The sequence below is a fragment of the Cololabis saira genome, chromosome 14, assembly GCF_033807715.1.
Source record: "Cololabis saira isolate AMF1-May2022 chromosome 14, fColSai1.1, whole genome shotgun sequence".
Lineage (NCBI taxonomy): Eukaryota > Metazoa > Chordata > Actinopteri > Beloniformes > Belonidae > Cololabis > Cololabis saira.
In genome coordinates, this window is record NC_084600.1 from 16437909 (window position 1) to 16459231 (window position 21323).

A 21323-nucleotide genomic window follows, 5' to 3' on the forward strand; every position below is an offset into this window, starting at 1 on the left:
CATGTTTCAGCTCTTTCCAGAGATGCTCAACAGGACTTTAGAGCAGGACACTTCAGTGTTTCGTTCTTAGCTCTTCTAGGCTGTTTTTAGTTCTGTGTTTTGGGTCATGGCCGTGCTGGAGGACACAAACAGACACATCACAAAGCTTCCTGACTCTGGGCGGCACATTTCGACTTAGAACACCAGGACTGCCTTGGGTTTTCATTGCAGATGCAGAAAAGCAGCTCCAGAACAGAACCGGGCCTCGTCCACATCACACTGAATGCTTCGGTTCTGCATTGAGAAACACAGAGCTGATGTGACCAGAAGTCTTGTGGTTCATCCACTTGTATTTTGACTAAATGCATTTGATTTCAACGGTCGTCCACTTTCACACAAATGATGTGACACTGATGTCACTAGACCTCGGAGTTGACCTTGGCTCATTATCTAGCTCTTCAAGTTATAGCGTTTAGGGTTTTATTAAAACCTAAGGCATATATGTATATGCATTTTTAATATATAATATATATCATATATATTTTAATATATCATATATTTATTTTATTTATATATATATATAATTTATTTATTTATTTTTTGTATATATATAATTTATGTATTTATTTTTTGTATATATATATATATATATATTTATAAATATATATATATATTTTTTATTATTATTATTATTATTATTATTATTATTATTATTAGGCTCAAAAACACTTAAAAAAAACGCCTACTGATATGCATTTGGCCCAAATGATTTGGGATGTAACGCATAACTGACGATACAATCTATGTGACCGTATTGAGGCAAGTGGGGTGGCCAGTGGGGTGGCCAGCAAATTTTTAGGGGGGGCCATGACCACCCCTGGCCACCCCAGGCCACCCCCTGGTGGCGCCACTGTACGTAGTTGGTAATAAGTTTATCCTGCCCCTTCAAAACATAGGTTTTTATTCATTAAGATAAAAGTCAGTGTAATGCACGATCATGTGAAACCAAAACTCTTGTTCAAAGCCAAGAAGGCTGAATCTTATACCATTCATTACCAACTATAATCACAATGACTTAATCACTGTCAATCATTTATTTGCTTTTATGTGAATAAAAAAACAGGCAGATTTGTGGCTAATAATGATGCCATCTTTGCCATCTAATGTCTGCACCCTGCCTGGAGCCAGATTTGCCCTACATGATTATTATTATCTGTATGTTTCAGTCTCCAGCGTTGGTGTTTGTAAATTCATCTGCAACACAACGACTCCTCCTTGACCCAGAACTGAAGAAATGAATGTGCTGCAGATTCAGCTTCAGGCATTCATTGAAGAGGACGATCACTGTGGACTTATGACAAATGTTATAAACAAGTTTCCCATCATCACAGACTTGCTAAATGGCTGGCGGTCATTTAATCCGCACGGCCATAATCCCACCAGATCAAACGTTGAGATTACCATCGGTGTGGGAGGGGCAGAGCTGCAGATAGGAGGATGATGACACTGGCATCGCAGCCATGGCAGGGATTGGTGTGCACAAATAGCCAGCCAATCGCAGCTGAGGCAGGGAGAACAACAAGGCCGGGGGAGAGCTTGTGAAAGAGGGAAGAGCTATGAAAACCCGGGGAGAAGCTGAAATCACAGCAGCACCGCGAAGACACCGTACACAGAGGACAGAGAGGATGAGTGGAGGAGAGAGCGCCGATCAGTGAGGTCTCCAGAGAGGGAGAGGGGAGGAAGGAGATGAGCAGTGAGAGAGGGGGAAGCAGCCAACGCAGAGAACATCCGTCAGCTGATGTCTGATCCCTGGAGCAGCAGGGCTACGCAGACGCTGCCCAGGCCCCGAGTCAGCCCCCCCAGCTCAGCCACAACCCCCCCAGCAGGGACAGCAGACCATCCACATCAGCTGTGAATAAGAGTCATGAGGACGTCCAGGAAGGGCAGCGTGGAGATGCCGGCATTCGTGCGGCAGCTGGTGAAGGAAACAGAGAAGAGGGTCAGCTCTTTCTTTAAAGGGGGCCGCGGGGGAGCAGCTGAGGGGGACCAGCCAGGGGAGGGGGAGAGGGAGGAGGTCATCCCCAGCCCTTACCTGGACCGGCCCGTGCTGGACAAGCTGACGGAGGAGGGCTGCGCCCGCTGGGGCCTCACCTACGCCCTGGGGAGCATGCAGGGCTGGAGGGCCAACATGGAGGACTTCCACAACTGCGTGCCACAGCTGGGCGGCGAGCTGGCCGAGTGGAGCTTCTTCGCCGTGTTTGATGGGCATGCAGGCAGCGTGGTGGCCCAGTACTGCTCGCAGCACCTCCTGGGAAACATCTTGGCTGCAGGTGAGAAATTACAGACCCACAACCCAGGAATGTGGGTGGTTAGGATTAGATTGTTTAATAATAAAACAGATTATTCATTGTTAGAGCCAATTTTGTATTGTGTTGTGCTCCCCATTTAATAACTTGTGTGGGTATGTGAATTATTGTAGTGCCATTTTTGCACAGTAGGTGCAGTATCAGAATCAGTATCAGAATCAGGTTTATTAGGCCAAGTCAGGTCAAACAAGACAGGGAATTTGACTCCGATTATTTTGCTCACTGTACAGTAAATAGACAAATGACAGCTCTTATTAACATGTATACAATCTTTTTAAAGTGTATGAGGTAGACATGATTATTCAAAGGTGAATTGTTACAGCATATGATTGTGGTTATTATTAGGACCCGAGCACTTACAGTGCGAAAGCCCTATTGTATCTGTACGAGTTCTCGTTTTTATTTTTGTTTTTTCATCCCACGAAAGGAGGGCCTTTTTGCCCCCCTAACCGTGCTCCAAAAGTCACCAAATTTGGCACGGAAGCCAGGTTGGGCGAAAAATTTGATATTTCATGGTTTGCATTAATGGACGTGGCCTAATGGTTCAACAACGTCCCCTAGAAAACTCTTGTGCCTCAAGCCCCACAATACGGTTTGACGTACATGCACGAAAATCGGTACACACCTGTATCATGTCGCAACTTAAGAAAAGTCTCTTGGCGCCATGGCCGAAACCGAACAGGAAGTCGGCCATTTTGAATTAATTGTGTAATTTTGGCGCAATTTATGCCATTTCTTCGGCCGTTAATACAGCCCGAACCGTAACGTGCACCCAGGTGTGTTATACATCAAAATATGCGTCTCCATCCTGCGACCATACGCATTACTGTTCTCAGTCAAAAGCGTTACCGTTGGGACACTAGACACCAAAAAGCGCGCCCCCCCCCTTCATCTGATTGGTCCATATTTGATAGTCCCTACTTTCTGCCATAACTTTTGAATGGTTTGATATAAAGACTCGTGGGTGGCGTCATCGGACTCGGTTTTGAGTCCTTGAACATAATTGGTGCAAATTATCCCCGCCCCTTCTTCTGATTGGTCGATATTTGATAGTCCCTATTTTCTGCCATAACTTTTGAATGGTATGACATAAAGAGTCATGGGTGGTGTCATCGGACTTTTGGAGTTTTGAGTCCTTGACCTTTATTGGTGAAAATTGCACGCACGACGGCCCGTTCATCGCTGCTTGCAGCTTTAATTATTATTGTTATTGCACAGTGATTGATTACTCTGAGACTCTATGAGGCAAGGCAAGTTTATTTTTTATAGCACAATTCAACACAAGGTAATTCAAAGTGTTTACATCAACATTAAAAGCAGCAAGACACAATTAAACAGTAAATAACAAATAAAATGATAAGAAAAGAGGTAAAATAATAAAAAGCACAAGTTGTTAAAAAGTAAAGGCAGTAGAGTACAGCAGGTATGTATTTAATTTAACAGTACGCTTCAGTAAACAATGTTTTTAGGCCTGATTTAAAGGATCTAAAGTTGGAGCAGACCTCAGGTCTACAGGAAGTTTGTTCCACCGGTGAGGAGCAGAATAACTGAACGCTGCCTCACCTTGCTTGGTTCTGGTTCTTGGGAACCACAACAAACCAGATCCAGATGAACCTCAGGGGTCTGGGAGCTTCATAGGGAACTAACAGATCAACCATGTATTTTGGTCCAAGACCATTCAGGTCTTTGTAGACCAGCAGTAAGATTTTAAACTCTATCCCTTGACTCACTGGAAGCTAGTGTAGTGATTTCATGACCGGTCTAATATGGTCCAGTTTCCTGGTGTTTGTAAGGGGTGATGAGAGTTCATCAGAGCAACAGCTTAGGGGAAGAAACTGTCTCTGAGTCTGGAGGTTTTGGCTACAGAGCTCTGTAGCGCCGTCCAGAGGGCAGGAGTTCAAAAAGACTGTGTCCTGGTGTGAGGGGTCTGCAGAGATGCTACCAGCCCGTTTCCTGGTCCTGGACAGGTCCAGGTCCTGGATAGACGGGACATTAGTCCCAATTATCCTCTCCGCAGACCTAATTGTCTAGTTATCTAGTTTGGGAGGTATATGGAGTTTGGGGGAATAAGTTTCATAAAGGTGAGGCTAATCACAGGCAGGTGTGCTGGTTACCGGTGAGCACACAGTTTTTTGACTTATGTTGTGACTTGACTTGATTTGACCCAAACAAACCAGGAAGAACCTACAAGTTGATTTACGGGTAACAGATGACACGTCTTAACTTTGGCGTCACATTGTTGCAGTTTTTGGTCTTGCAGCTTTACTGGTTTCATGCAAGTTATAGCTTTATGAGTGCATGTAGTTCACTGTTTAGAAAGGAGCTTGTGTGTAAAAATAAATACCCTTTTTGAGTATCACAGAGGATGTTTATGGACAATCATTCATTCAGCTGACATGCTGCCCAAGGAGACGAGTCATCTATGCCTATGGAGCTAGAACAGTGTCAAAAGTCACAAATGCAAACGCCGATCCACAAATTCACAGGATGATTTGCAAATGCACAGAACAATTCACACATGTGTCATCTGTTACCGGTAGGGTTGCCAACCGTCCCTTGAAAAAAGGAATCGTCCTGTATTTATAAACTAAAGTACGCGTCCCGTATTGAGCTGAAAAGGGACGCACTTTGTCCCGTATTACTGTGAGAGTCAAAAAATAGTCATAAAATGCCAATGGATAATGGCATTGAGCTGATGAGTTCACAAGTTTGTTTTACTACAACTGTAGCCTACAGTCATGGCCTTTGAGGCAAAAATATGTTTACAAGTTTTCTACAGACTTTCTGTTTACACTTTTGTTATTGCACTAAAAATGTGCACTATTACAGAATGGATGTTCTGCTTTCTTTCTATTGTTTTATATTAATTTATACAATTTTAAGTTAAGCAGGACACGTTTCTGTTTAAGAAAGATACTTATTTTATTCAGTTAATTTTGTTATTTTGTATTAAAGTGAATTGCTGGATAATTTGTTTTCCATTTGTTCATGGCATTCAAAAATATGCATCTAATTCAATTCAGGTTCAAGTCAAATAGTCAAAAAAAGGGGCTAAAAAAGTTCACTATGTCAGGAAGGGTGAAGGCAATCGGGTTGGCCGGTGTTATGCCAATTTCTGCTGCTTTGCCAAAAAATGCTACCTAATGGTTTTCTACCTTTGTAGAGCTACAATTTTACTGTGTTTTACTGTCTAAACCACTTCCCTTTCCCTCAAGTAGTGCTTGTCGCTTGCCAGGCCGTCATTGTAAATAAGAATGTGTTCTTAATGACCTGCCTGGTTAAATAAATGTGTAGTAGAATAGATGTGTACTTGCACCAGTGCTATTCAACATCTTCCTCATGTGCGTCACCTGGCTGCTGCACAAGGAGGTTGAAGGAAGCAGTGGTGTGTTGGTGGACTACAGGTTGGACGGGAAACTATTTAACATCAGAAGGCTGCAGGCTGCTACCAAGATCAAAACTATCAACATAGTGGAGCTACAGTATGCAGACGATTGTGCCTTCGTGGCACATACATCGGAGGCTCTGCAGGCAACACTAACAGCTGCTGTAAAGGCCTATAGCAGACTAGGTCTCACTGTGAACAATGTGAAGACGGAGGTACTCTGCCAGTGGAACTCCCCTCCCCCAACTCGACCACCATCACCTGTCTTTAACATCAATGACAAGCCTCTTGCAGTAGTCCCAGACTTTAAATACCTTGGGAGCATCCTATCCGAAAACTGCAGCATGGACAATGATGTTCAAAACCGAATAAGATCTGCCTCAGTCTCCTTTGGTAAACTCCGTAAGAGGGTGTATATGAACAAAGACCTCAACATTCACACCAAAGTAGCAGTCTACCAAGCCATTTGTGTCTCCACACTCCTGTACGGCTGTGAAGCCTGGACCCTGTATCGCCGACATGTACAACAGCTGGAGAACTTCTACATCAAGTGTCTCCAACGCATCCTTGGGCTCACATGGCGTGATCGCGTACCACACACAGAAGTGCTGAGCAGAACTGGTATCAAGAGCATGGAGGCCACATTTCTTCAATACCAACTACGATGGGCTGGCCACACCATCAGAATGCCAGATGACAGACTTCCACGCCAATTGCTGTACGGTCAACTACATCATGGCCAACGATCTGCAGGAGGGCAAAAGCGGAGATACAAGGACCAGCTCAAGACAACACTCAAGAAGTGTGGAATACAGCCCACACAGCTGGAAAGGTCTGCCTTGGATCGTCCTCTCTGGAGGCAACTCTGCCATTCTGGGCTTCAACGTTTTGAAGAGGAGAGGAGTGCAGCGAGAGAAAGGAAACGCCAGAAGAGGAAGATAGTCCCTGCAGCCAAGACCAGCACAACAAACACTAACCTCACATGCCCCCACTGCAATAGAACATGTGGCTCTCGTATTGAACTTTTCAGTCACCTCAGAACCCACCAACAGAAGAAGTAGAAGTCATCATCGGACACGATGGACTACCATAAGCAAGCAAGGTTAAATAAAGGCCAATGACTGAATGAATATCAAATAAAGCCATATACTTTTTTTTTCTCTCTATATCGTATAATGTTCACAAAGTGTAATGCATTCATGTCATACTCAACATCCCATATTATCCATTTTACATCGTGCAAGAAATGATGCAAACTTTGAAAATTAAAAAAATTGGCAGAACACAGTGTTTTTTCGTGTTTATTTGGGTCAAATCAAGTCACAACATTCATAATTACACTCACTGTTTCCCTTTTGTTTTAATTTGCACGTCTTCCTGCAAACAGGTGGAATTGGCCCGGAGGACAACCCTGAGAAGGTGAAGGGAGCCGCCATGGAGGGCTTCATGCAGACGGACAAGCACCTGCACTCCGTGGCCCGCCGGGAGGGCTGGGAGCGGGGCGGCACCACCGTGGTGTCCGCCCTCATCTCCCCCTACTACATCTACTTCGCCAACTGCGGCGACTCGAGAGCCATGCTGTGCCGGTCCGGGCAGGTCTGCTTCTCCACCGAGGACCACAAGCCGTACTGCCCGCTGGAGAAGGAGCGCATCGAGGGCGCGGGGGGCTCGGTGTCCCTGCAGAGGATCAACGGCTCCCTGGCGGTGTCCCGCGCCCTGGGGGACTTCGGCTACAAGGGGGCGGAGAACCGCCCCCCCAGCCAGCAGATGGTGTCCCCGGAGCCAGAGGTGTGCGTGGTGGAGCGCTCCCCGGCCGACGAGTTCCTGGTGCTGGCCTGCGACGGCGTGTGGGACACCATGAGCAACGAGGAGCTGTGCGCCTTCATCCACAGCCGGCTGCGCGTCTGCACCGACCTCAGGGACGTCTGCAGCCAAGTCATCGATCTCTGTCTCTATAAGGTTTGTTCATTGATTGATTGATTGAAATCTTTATTTCGAGCATACATAAAAAAACAATTACACAAAACTACAAAAAAAAGAATATAAATAAACAGTCATTAAACAAAATCAAAGGGAAATAAACCTCCATGCCCGAAAAGGAGTAGGAGGAAGTAAAAAACTTATGAGGTCCTAGCTCTTGTTTCTATTTCAATTTTGCTTGAAAATAAAAATAAGAAAAAAAATATAACAGCAAGCTTTACTACTTTATCAAAAAAGATTATACCTGTTATTACCTTATGAAAATAGTACAGCACTTCATTGCAATATTATACCTCAGCATTATCAATATAAATATACTTGAGCATTATAAATATTATACCTGAGCGTTATCAATAAATGATATACCAGAGCAATTATAAATAATATACAACACAACAATCAAATTATATATATATATATATATATATATATATATATATATATATATATATATATATATATATATATATAATTTGATTGTATTTATTTTATTTTTGTACATGTAAAAAAAAGAAACAACACTTCACGAGAAGTTTAAGAAAACAGCAACAAAACAAAGAATTGCATCGTTTAAAACTTGCTATTTTGATTTACATGTGCCAAAGTGTAAAATATATATATATATATATATATATATATATATATATATATATATATATATATATATAAATCTTATCATAAACAATATAATCATTATTATATACCATTTTATATACACATAATGCTGAATCCCCACACAATCACTACCTCATGTCTCCTCTTGCTTTTGAACCTGTAGACAGTTGGACAGTGCTCTTCTATATCCAGTACTCCAGTGCTCCAGGTTGGAGCAGTTTTGGATAAAGGCTGAGCATATTTTAGGACTTTTTAATACAGGTTCACACCAAGTTACATATTTCTTAACAGGCTTCAGATGGATGCTTGAGCAGAACGTTGCAAACTTCCATTGAGAGTTTCTATGGTACACACAACCTTATGAATCCATCCTCAAAGGTCATTTTTAAGCTTGAACCAATGCATGATTTTATTAAGCTGTACTGCTCTTTAGAGAACAAGACTTTTGTTCATGAGCGAGGATGTAGGTGCTGTTTTTACTGCTGGGTTGACTCTCAAGTGTCTTTAACTGAGCCACTCGAGACACTCAACTTCACAACTTCATATACTTATCGAGGTGTAACCATAGAGACCAAAAGCTCTGCATACTTTTTCCTGTATATGCATTTCAATAACACGAGGAACTTTATATTAAGGGGTTTGCAGATCTAAGATGAAGTTAAAAGTAGTGCAGACAGTCTAGGGCTGTGGCTCGATTCAAAATGTCAAGAATCGATTCCGATTCTTAAGATTCAGAATCGATTATCACGATTCAACTCGATATCGATTTGGGTTAGTGTTGTTAAAAAGGTTTTTTTGAGCTGTTACCTGAATTATATGACTATGTAGTTATGCAACATATTAATACTAGTATTAAACTTGACCAGGTTCCTTGTTTGATAGTTTTGCATGCATGAATTAAATGATGCGACTACTGGGATTAAAGTTCACCGGGCGATGATATAATAATTTAAAAAAAACAATCTTTAGACATACAAATAGATTTTTTTAGGAATTAATATGAGAATCGATTTAGAATCTGAGACTTTTTCAACACAGGCCTAAGACGGTCGGCAGCTAGAAGCTACCGTATGCTATGAGAGCAGTGGGACTGAGATAAGGATTGTAACCACTGACTAGTACGATGTCATTGAGAGGTTAATGAAATCCAGTTTAAATATTTGCATGCAAATAAACATGGGTAGTTTTATAAGATGCAGACTATGTTTAAAAATCCCAGCAAACTTGTAACCAAATACCAGCAAGTCCTACAATTAACAGATACAAAAGAAATAGACTTATCCAGTGGTTTTTCCTCATTTATTGTAAAATGTACAGTTGGTAAGGATGTTTTCATGGGAGGTTTCAGTTTATTTTTTACTTTGCTTATGATGCTCTTGACTCTGCCTTACGGCAAGTTCTCCAGATCAAAGTGAAGCTCGGTTGTTTTTTTTCTGATTTGGTTTAATCCCCCTGATACAGATGCTGTCCTCTAAAAACATATTGATTCAGTTATGTTTTAAAACATGTTTTGTTTCCCTATATAGGCTACAGAACCAGTGAACTACATCTCTGGCTTTTAAAGGCAAAGCACTGACGGCTGCTTAAAGCTGTGATTCAGCTTCACTCGGACTGTAGCTGCTATTCATGGTACAATAGTTTACACAGCACCTTAAAATAGACGACAGGGGTGTCAGAACAGGTTACATGGACTTTATTTTAGAAGGGTTATTTCAAAACATCCAGGCATGTAGATGAAACCTTTTAATCTCCCATTTTCCATCAACAGAAAGATACTGAACCAGATAAAAGCGGGCCACTGTGCACATGCTGACATGCATGCTGTCTGGACATCACGCCACAGTTATGTAACAGAGCAGTATGGATGTGCACAATGGCCTCAAAATGTCAACCTTAATTTATATTTTCCTGCTCTGCCGCATCAGTGTGACATTGGTGTGCAAACCTTGAGAGTGAAAGCAATCCATCTGAAAACTGTCCACGCAGAATGAGGTGGCTGCATACGTTGACATTTGTAAGGTCAGACATCATCATCATCATCATTAGTCACCAATGCTGACGCCGCTTCGTTCCACAGGGCAGCTTAGACAACATCAGCATCATCCTGCTCTGCTTTCCTGGCGCCCCCCAACTGTCGGCAGAGGCGTTACACCAGGAGGCCGAACTGGAGGACCTGCTGGAGTCCAAAGTGGCAGGTGTGTGAGTAAAGATGATGCCCAGGATAGCAAAGTTGTCCAAAGGAAAAAAAAAAACATAAATCCGTGATTCCACTTATTACTGACAACAAATTGAATATCAATAACTATTGTGGTCCAAAACAATAAAAGCACAGGAGTATGTGCATTTAATACCATAAACACAGCCTTTATTCATTCATTTATTTATTTTTAAAGCCACATGGCCTACAGTGTTTGTCCTAATGCAGTAAATACCAAATGTGAGTTGATCCACTGCCGACAACAGCTTTCACTAAGTGTAATCTTTATCCCTCTTGAGCGGGATGTGCTGAAACTTGTGTACTTTGCTTTTATATATATGTTTGTGCATTCAAATTAAGTAAATATCTAGATACCAGTATTAACATGCATGTTTCTTTCCCCTGACAGAGATTTATGATGAACTATGTGCAGCCGGAGAAGATCCTGACCTGTTGTCAGTCCTCACCGTTTTGGCGTCCACCGTCATACCTGGATTACCTCCAGGTGGAGGGATACAGAGCAAGTAAGACACACCAAAATCAGTGTTTCTATGTGTCCGTGTATCGATGGCACCGATAAAATACACAATGCCACGTCTGTGTGTTACAGGAGGAACTGTATTATCTCTGCTTACTACCAACAAAGAGAGATACACAACCCTACAGAACCAAATGTGAGTACAATTGACATATCTATGCTATACATCATTTCTGTTACTAAGGGGAGGGGAAGAAATCACCAGTTTGTTCTACATTTGTCTTTCCAGGATGTGGGAAGCTCTTGAGAAGCCCAAGGGGACTTTATCCTTTTAGATTCTACAAAGGGATTGTAATTAATGTGAATATATTAAGACCATTCATGTCCTCGTGTGTGCAGTTCGGTCCAGTGTGACAAAGACAACCAAGAACAAAGCTGTTTGTTTACATTGTGCCAGGCAGCAGCATCTCACGATAACAAATACAATGCAAAAATTGATCTAATAAAGCCTGATATTTTATATTTATATGAGAAGGATATTTTGTTAAACTTACTCAGAGAAACAAACCGATAAATCCACATAACAGACCTTGAAACTGAACCACAGGCAACTACTGTATCAAACTACATCTTTTCTGGTTAAATAGGTGCGTTAATACATATCGGGTTGTGTTTTAATGATAATTGTATGAAAAATGTTATATATAACAAAAGTCTAAAGTTATCAAATCCAGCAAAAACATGTTGTCAGTGAGTCAAATGTTAGCAGGTAGCGCCACATGCTAACAGACATTTGCTAGTTCTCAGGAATTCAACATTATATATATATATATATATATATATATATATATATATATATATATATATATATATAAATATATGTCCCAGTGACATGCAATTTGACAATGATTGAGTATTTTCTTTAAAGAAAAAGTACATTTCACAATCTCATGATATAAGCTAAATTCTTTCTAAAGAGGTGTTTACCTTTTTATTTTTCTTAAATATGTAAAATAAGAGCCATTTAGCTGTAAGTGTGGTTGGGACGGCGTAAAGATAAAAAAAATAGAGATATAAACATATGTCTCTGCCCATACTTAGATCCTTATCTAAACATGTTTGCAGGTCTTTCTATGTATTTATTATATTTGAAAAACACTTTCTTAAAGTGTCTGTGAAATGTATTTTTTCTGTGAACTGGTTGATGTGTACTGTTCTGCCTTATTCATCTTTTATATAGCTGATGAAACGGAAACTGTAAAAGCAGCAGAATGGGCCCGTTTCTGCACGGGTTCTGTTATCTATGTTGCATTGCTGTGTTATTTCTGTCAGTCATTTTTCTGTAAAGAGACATTACATGGTAAATGTAATGATTATTTTAAATCAAAATAAATAACATCTGACTGGAGACTCGCAGTATTTTTTTTGTGATGATGCATTCATTCAAATATTATTCAAAACAAAACTAGAACTTGTTCATAGTGAAGAATATAGGGGGGAAAGCAAAAACCTTTTTCGTTAGTCTGTTTATGCAATGCGTTTACCTCCAACGCTCTCATCGTATAAGAGTTTCCTCTAGACGGTCATGTCTGATTAGATGCTCTCTCCAGAAAGCACTGGACCTCTTTCAAGATGACAACGAATTTCAATGACATGAGACGATGAAGGGAGGTGGGTGCCTTGTGAGTAATAAGAAAAGAAAGCCTTTTTTTGTGCTTTTGAACTCCCGTAACATGTTGGAGAAGCTGTGTTTAAGTATAACAAACATTTTAAATATGCAGAAGGATAATCAAAGGTGGGCACAAGATATAGCGTTTGTATATCCATCATTAATGGCGACACTATCAGCTGGAGGCCCAGCTGTGTGCAGCTCTCTTGAATCAGCAGTCCTCTTCAAGTGGCCCTTCACTGCTTCTTTCCCCTGATTGCTTTGGCATGAGTCATTAAGGGCATCAGGCCCCTCTTCACAGTGGTGCTGAGTTCTTTTTAGCTGCATTTCTCTTTTCTTTCTCTTTTTTTTTATCCTCATGAAACCCAGCTATGATGGAAGTATTTCTACTGAAATTACTCGTAATGAAAATTGTATTACACACCGATTATGTCAGGAGAAATTAGTGATTTTCTACATAGAATACTTCGTAAGGAAGTGCATGAAATTAGGGCTCCGACACAGAGAACCAAGAGCGACTAACATATCGATCTGATACTATCTATCCACACTGGTTTCCTGTAGGCGATTGTTCATTATGGCCAGGGCTCCCACCCCACCGGAGAATCCATTTTGGTGGCCGTGGCTCTGCCGCGGGCCTTGGTGAGCCGTTTCACTCAGCTGCTTCTGCAGCAGCGCCAGAGACACCTTGTTTGACACCATGAACTCATTGACAGAGATCATCTCCCCCGACAGACGACGCCCCACGTGCACTTCGTCTGCCAGACCAGCGTCCGTGTCGCTGCCACACACGGTCTCCACAGAGCCGTCGTTGTAACGCGGTCTCCCTGCGGGGCACTGGGAGGACATGGGCTGCACGGTGTTGCGTTTCATGCATTTCAGCCTGAGGTTGGCAGGCGGACGCCGCCGGTGCTGATTCTTGCTCTTGAGGCAGGGGCAGCAGAGCCACAAGCAGCCACGTCCGCAGCAGGAACAGGGCCGATGTTTCCCTGAGCAGGCGAGCTTCTCCAGGATCCAGTTGAGAGTTTGCTTGATAACAATAGAAATGACGTTGAAAAGTGAGTAGATGCAACAGACTCCCATGAGGATGAAAAGGCAGTTCCCCAGCCGGTAGGCACCGTGGGACTCGTAGTGCTCTCTCTGGCTGCTCACCAGGTCCCCAAAGCCGATGGTGCTGAAGGCCACGAAGCAGAAATAGAGCGAGTCCACGTAGCTCCAGTTCTCCATGGAGCTGTACAGGGTGGAGGCGCTGCAGGCGATCACCACAGACGCCACTCCCAGGATCAACATCACGTAATAAACGGAAGGTTTCCAGCCTTCGAGGCTGTCCTCCTCGCCAGATGACTCCTCCCTGCTCGCCGTCACCACCGCGCCACCGAACCTCAGCCGACGCTCGTGACACCAGCGCATGATGTAAGCCAGCATCGTGATGATCCTCTCCAGGAACAGGTTGAAGAAGAGGATGGTGGCAGCACAACCGATGAGGCCGTAGAAAATTAAGAATATCTTCCCCGCTATGGTTGCTGGAGTCGTCATGCCGAAACCTGCAGAAGACAAACACAGAACCCGGAGAGGAAGTGGTCACGTCTAACAGCAACATTATAAACCTGGTCCTGCATATCCAACTCAGGAAAAAGAACACGTACCAATGGTGGAGACCACGGTGCCCACGAAGTAGAAAGCACCAGAGAAGTCCCAGCGTGGCCTGAGCCGGTCCACTCTAATCCCAGCTCCGTTGGCCTCCTCGTACTGCCGCAGGAGCGTGTGCAGGGCGCCCAGGTTGACCCTGTACCGCCGGGTGAAGTTGTCCAGCCGCTGTTTCCAGAGCAGACGGGCGCGGACCTCGAAGGGGTGCTCCAGCGCCGAGAAGATGGCCGCCCCACACAACAAGTAGAGGAGGATGAGGCCGGCCAGCAGGCAGAAACGAGCATTATCTTCGTTCATGAATGCTCTGGGGCAGCAGCAGCCGCCTGCAGCCCTCCTCTGAGCCATGAGCACGGCAGCCGCACCAAAACACCACCACACAACCATGCAACCCCTGCCCCTGCCGAGACACGCACTTACTTCCCTCAGCACCAGACAAGCGTCACCTGCCACACAAGATACAGGAATCTTTGTTAAAACACAAGTGGCTCTAAAACTCAAAACAACTGGAAACATTTCTCAATAAAGAGATTATTGGATTGCAGTGTCCTATTAAATACTGGTATTTGCTGCAATTAACATATCATATAGGTCACTTTGCTTCAATTTCCAATCAGTCGTCAGGATTTAAGGGCCACAAGACTGCTAAGTAAATAATAAAATGAACAGATACAGGTATTTAATCATATGCAATCCAATAACTGAAGACAAAGTGTGAAAAACAGATTACCTGGAGTTGCTGGCAGCCCGCTCTCTGAGCGCCGTTGGTGCGTGTGCGCTCATTCCACAGATCTACTGAACAATGATCAGAGGAAGCCTCTTGAGTTGTGCAAACTGAGAGGTTGTCTGATGTTTCGTTTGTCACGCCGTGACATCATCCTCTTGTGCAAAGCCTCCTCCTCTTTTAAGCCTACCCTGATTGGTATTCGTTTTAAAAGCAGTTCCCTTGCTTTCAAGTCTTCATCACATCTTAAACTGACTCCCGACATCTAATTTAACCTTTTTCTTTAACAACTAGTCATTAAATTGCTCAGTTGGATCTATCAAGATAGGGCCATTTCTTTATATCTCCTCATCCGTCACCTCATAATATTAATCCTTACCTTTTGCAAAAACACCAATGTTAAGTTTAGCCAAATAAGTCACAGTATGGGAAAGATATTTCGCCCTCTCTCTTTTCCGCCACCGGGCTGCAGCTTCCAGACGCTCTGAGAGGGCTTTTGTTGTTTTTGCAGACTGTGTGGGAGGACTTTTTTTTAAGTATGACTATCATTTTCCCCATCTGTTCATCCCTTTAATCTTGTCTGGTGCTGCAGGTGAGGGCAGGGGTATCCTCCACCTGCCGATTGATGGTTGAGTGACAGGTTTGGAAGACAGGTGGCACATCTGCCACTACTACCAACCACCTGATGCCTTTTTTTTTTTTAAATGGTTAAAGGTTGAGGACTTGAATGTTTGTACCCTTTGTCACAAATTGAGAAAGCAATCAGTGAGAGCAAAAATTGCTCTGATTTATATGTTAAGGAGAAAGTCTTCATGACTGTAATCTGCTCAAACCACCTGCATCATCTGTTCAGAGAAAAGCTTTTCCTCGTTTCCACTTGTTAATATATGCTTATTTTCTGTGGATGGTCCACATTTATGTAAATATAGACTAATTGGCCATGCTGACCTCTTCATGCCCTTTACTGTGACTAGACTGCATGGCAAAGCTTGAGCTGATGCTGGAGAAAGATTCAGATGATCAGCAAATGATCAATGAAATTTTGTAGGAAACCAATCCATCTATGAGACTTACAGATATTTTCATCAGGATTATACACAGTATAGTAACATTTTGCACCACAGGAATCGGACAAAATTGAAACACACTTTGGCATTAAAGTCAGCTGATCTTTCAAAGAATTTGCAAAACTGTAAAACCCCCTTATCCTTCAAATCTTTTCTGTGGCCTCCACTTCTAATTTGGTTCTGGCAAAACAACCGCTTTATAAGCCAGTTAATCTCTGCAAGAGGGTTGAGAATATATGGTTTAAAGATCTGCCCCAAACCTTCAAGGACTGGTGTTTGAGAGATGTTTCTCCACAGGGATACCTTATATTATATGGCAGAACCTGCCACAACCAGCATAAAAACTTGAACTTGGTGGTTCTGAATAAGTCAAAGAACAAAGAAAGGACCAGAGGAATACAAACCCACAGGTAAATGTTAAGTCAGTGAACTCTAGTGATGTTGTTGTGTTCTGCAGCTTCCTGCACGGCATGTGTCTGGTTATCAGAGCAACCTGTTGGGTTCTTTCATGAATTATGTGCTGCTAAGGACAGACCCTTGTTAAGTACAGCAATATACCAAATATATCTGTCTGTTCACATTTACATTTTTTTTTTAATACAACTGCAACTGTAGGAAAAATAAAACTACCCCATTAGAAATACTAGCTACTTTCTCATCATGCAGATCGTGACAGTAAATGTGTTTAAATCTTTCAAGTTGATTGACTGCAGGCTGGTACAAGGAGACTCTTAACGTTCCTTGATCCCTGATATGAAAACATTATCTTATTCAGCTAGTAAGAATCATGACTTATCATATTGGTGAACAATATCTCCATGGGAACAGCTGTCCTCCAAGACTGAAGACAAACAAAGGCCAGGTATGTGAAACATTTACACAAAGAAGTTGATTTCCACAATAAAAATGGCTCCACTTTATTTTGCCTCCACATTATTTCCTGCTCATAACTCTTAAATGCGACAGGTAATTTTATCTGGAACATTACAAGTAGCTTTTTCTGCTTTAAGAGAAAATTTGCTATTGAAATGCTGTTTAAAACCTACTATATATGACATTTCCAGCACTTTCACATTCAATTCCCACAACTATTCAGGTGCCCCAATTTTATATCCATCAAATGTCCCATCATGCAACATTTTCTGTTCCTATGTTCATGTTTCGGTAGCAAACTCGCACAAGCGACCAATGTTGCTTACAGTTTTACAATGGTGACTGCATGTGTGAAAACCTTCATCGAGGAGTATTCGGTGGGGACTTAATTAAGGTTAAATTGGGGGTGAATCACAGTGCAATTGGGGGAAGCCTCATTCTATAATTCCTGCTCCTGCACCGCAGGATAACATTACATTAATTACTTTAATTAGCCAAATTTGAAAATGCAGAACTTTAAATCTGCTGCACTACTGGAGTTCAGATCTGTATTATCTATCTAGCACTAGTTCTGAAGTTATGAGGCTATAATACTGTTAATGTAGCACTAGATCTAAAATTATATCTTTGCATCTGCTTTTCTGTAGCTCCGTTACATGAAACTTGTGACAAAAGTGGTGATTAACTTTAGCTAACTAACTTTTTCAAAATGACTGTGATAAAATAACTTAAAAGCCTCGTCGACATGATATACCTTAGAATAAAAGTGGCTATAATACAACTAGTTTTTTTATAAATAGTTTTATTGTAAAACAAAATGCACAACCCAGAGTAAAATGTTCAATAAAACAGGGGACATATAGTTAAATTTTTATAAATATGTCTATTATAAAAAATGTACCCCAAAAATAGGAAAAATAAAAAATAGTATTTACAAAACGTAAAGAAATGTGCAATAAAAATTTTCAATAAAAAACTGGAAAAAATGTAAACAAAAAACTGGAAAAATAAAAATTTTTATTTATAAAACGTATAAAAATGTTCAATAAAAAACTGAAAAAAATGTAAACAAAAAACTGGAAAAATAAAAAATTGTATTTATAAAACGTATAAAAATGTGCAATAAAAAACTGGACTCCACAAATGGTCAATGGCATGTTAGTTGCCATTACGTTGCCCAGTCAACGCCGTGGTAAGCCGGTCCAGCGCAGCAAGAAACCCTAGGTTGAATCGTTCGTTCTGCTGGATCTGCACATCCTGTTGTTCTCGGTGTAGTTCTCGTTGTACTTGGTGTAGTTCTTGGTGTAGTTCTCGTTGTAGTGCCGCTTGGTGCTCCCTGGCCTCATCGAGAAGCACCCCTATATGGCTCTCCCGCTGGGCTTGCAGGACCTGGTCATTCCGGCTGCACTCTCGGAGGGCATCGACGAGCTCTGATGTGCGGGAGGTCCTTTTTCTTTTACCTAATCAAAAATACAATTGGAGAAGCGAAAACACAGTTTACCAAAAGCAAGAAAGAAAAATGAACAGCTGTGTGTCCTGCTCTGAACATATCAAATCATATCCTTGAGAATTACAAGTCAGAACAGACAGGGAGATGATTGATATGCCTTGTACTATAATATGGTGGAAGTCTTACCAGCCATTACACGTGGTGGACAAACGGCCGCCGCCTGTGATGTTGTTGGGGAAGTCGGACGTGCTGGTGTAGAAGAGCAGGAGGCCGAGGGGGTGAAAGACACCAACTCGCGGCGATTAAGTACAGCAATCTGAAACAGGCAGAAGATCATGAATGAATGAATGAATGAACATTTTTATTTCGAACATGCTAAAAATATATATATATATATATATATATATATATATATATATATATTTAAACCAAAGAACAATAGTTAAATAATAATCATGATAAATACAGTATAATATAAATCATAACAATCATAAACAAAAACATGCCTCACTGGCTTTTTTTTTCCCTTTTTTGCATGCTCGAAATGGAGCAGGGAGAAGTTAAAAAACGTATTTAGCCCTGCCCCGGTTATCCACAACACAAAACATAATTCGCCACCCCAAATTAAGCCGTATACATATATACATACATACATATACACATACACCTACATACATACATACATACATACATATACACATACACCTACATACATACATACATACATACACATATTCATATTCTCCATACATTATAATACTATACACCATGCAGCAATACATTATACTTTATACATTATGCATTTAACTAAAACCTTCCCTTGGCATATATCATATACTGGTCAACATACATACATCATACAAATTCAACTATCTAACACGCTATTTTTTAATGTGACTCTTCCTGTCTATATCTCATAATAATGCATTCTTTACATCTTTTTTTGAACTGGTTCACACTTGAGCATTGCTTGAGTTCTACGTGTATACTAGGGCTGGGCGATATGGACCAAAAGTCATATCTCGATATTTTCTAGCTGAATGGCGATACTCGATATATATCGATATTTTTTCTGTGACATAATTGGGGTTTCCCCCAAAGCATTATAGCATAGCATCTCTGTTAGCTTCATTTTTTTCTGAGGCAAACTCTTAAAAAAACAGTCAGTTTTAATACAAAGCCTCGTGCCAAATGTCACACAGGTTCCTTTATTAACAGAGGTCTGCACAATATCAAAATGTATAAAACAAATGAAATAAAAATAAACTGCCTGCATATATAGAATAAAAATGTTTCTTGAATAAAATAAAACAAATATCCCGTTCCTGCATAACAATTAAATTTAAATTTAAATTTAAAAATGTTTATATTTTTTTTAATCGATATAAACGATATTGTCTCGTACCATATCGCGTTTGAAAATATATCGATATATATTAAAATCTCGATATATCGCCCAGCCCTAGTGTATACTGTTCCATAGCTTGACTCCGCATACTGAAATACAGAACATCATTTTGTTTTCATACTTAACATCTATAACATGCAGACATAAAAGCGTTACTTTGGACCTTTATTTTACGACTTTAGGCGAGTAAAAACAATCTGCAATTAGCTTACCATGCGAGCACGTTTCCTACTCCTCCGGTGATCTTCCTCCTCGTAGGACTCTATGGCTTCCAGCACTCTCTTGTGCTTCTCGATGGCGTCCTCCCTCGCCGCTTGAAGCCTTCTTTCCAAATCTTGCATATTAGTACGCATATTACGCATATTAGTAAGCATATTAGTACGCAATAAACGCCACATAAAAAGCAGCAGCTCTACCAAAACAGCAACGTTCTCCATCTTCGCGTCTATTCTTCCTCGTGTGCGTCGCACAAATGAGTACGTCACAGCAGCTTCACCCCAACCCCCCCACTTCCCCCCCTGGCTGTGCAAAAACACACGGGTGGAGCCGTGTCGAGCCGCGCCGGGCTGAAGTGAGACTAGTGCAAAAGTGCCATAATATCCAGCTGATCCGGACCGCGGAAGACGGGAGGGAGCGGAAGCGGATGGTGACGTGGCGAGAGTGGTAGCGCGGTAGGATTGAACATTTGTTTTGGCGGATTTGCATAAACTGTACTCTGACTGTGAAATTATGACATCTAGCTCGGATGGATTGGATAATGAAATGGATTGGACGTTAAATCAATCTAGGAAACAGAAAAGGACTGTGCCAGAGAGAAGCTCACGAGACAGAGCGAAAAGTTGGTCGGATGACAGCGAGGCCAGGGCTGGGAAAAAGTCTAGAAATAATGAAAGGCGGATAAATATGGATCAAGCTCAGGAAAGCGACTGGAAAGTTATGATCGAATTCTACCAGGATGGTGGGCACTATCACCCAATCAAACTTACCAAAATAATCGAGGAAGAAATTGGTAGAATAAAATTCGCCAGGTTTATGAACAACAAACGAGTGCTGATACATGCAACCAGTAAACAACAACAAGAAAAAATACTTAGAATGTCAACACTTAAAGGAGAAAGGATGAAGGCTCATATACCTGGAGCAATGGCAAGCGTGAGAGGAGTTATCTCAGGAGTCCCACTAAGCATGACAATGGAAGATGTGAAAAAAGAGATAAAAGGAGGAAAAGTGACTGAGGCCACAAGGCTCAAAAGTAAAAGGGATGGCACACTGAAGGAAACCCCGTCAGTAGTACTTCAGTTTGAAAAAGATGTACCAAATGCAGTACAGATGGGATATGTGAATTACCCAGTGAGGGAATATATACCAAAGCCACTCAGGTGTTATGCCTGCCAGAGAATGGGACACACAGCGCAACAGTGCAAAGGTAAACTAAGATGTGCAAGATGTGGAGGGCCACATGAGTATGGAAAATGTGACAAAGATTCC

The 21323-nt window shown here is 41.6% G+C and overlaps 3 protein-coding genes across 3 annotated transcripts; 1 reads left to right on the forward strand and 2 right to left on the reverse strand.

Annotated features, from left to right (window-relative positions):
- The first annotated feature begins 1554 nt into the window (after window positions 1-1554).
- Window positions 1555-12408, forward strand: ppm1nb (protein phosphatase, Mg2+/Mn2+ dependent, 1Nb (putative)). Its single transcript, XM_061739943.1, has 6 exons — window positions 1555-2309; window positions 7118-7689; window positions 10403-10520; window positions 10932-11046; window positions 11133-11196; window positions 11290-12408. The coding sequence occupies exons 1-6, from the start codon at window positions 1904-1906 to the stop codon at window positions 11305-11307; spliced, it is 1293 nt and encodes a 430-aa protein (XP_061595927.1). The 5' UTR covers window positions 1555-1903; the 3' UTR covers window positions 11308-12408.
- A 798-nt stretch (window positions 12409-13206) lies between these two features.
- kcnk12l (potassium channel, subfamily K, member 12 like) lies at window positions 13207-14613 on the reverse strand. Its single transcript, XM_061740928.1, has 3 exons — window positions 14316-14613; window positions 13543-14213; window positions 13207-13479 (listed from the first exon to the last, which is right to left on the reverse strand). The coding sequence occupies exons 1-3, from the start codon at window positions 14611-14613 to the stop codon at window positions 13207-13209; spliced, it is 1242 nt and encodes a 413-aa protein (XP_061596912.1).
- Window positions 14614-18018: 3405 nt separating this feature from the next.
- LOC133460313 (uncharacterized) lies at window positions 18019-20318 on the reverse strand. The gene is made up of 3 exons (XM_061740929.1): window positions 20048-20318; window positions 18614-18743; window positions 18019-18437 (listed from the first exon to the last, which is right to left on the reverse strand). The coding sequence occupies exons 1-3, from the start codon at window positions 20270-20272 to the stop codon at window positions 18136-18138; spliced, it is 657 nt and encodes a 218-aa protein (XP_061596913.1). The 5' UTR covers window positions 20273-20318; the 3' UTR covers window positions 18019-18135.
- Between the last annotated feature and the right edge of the window lie 1005 nt (window positions 20319-21323).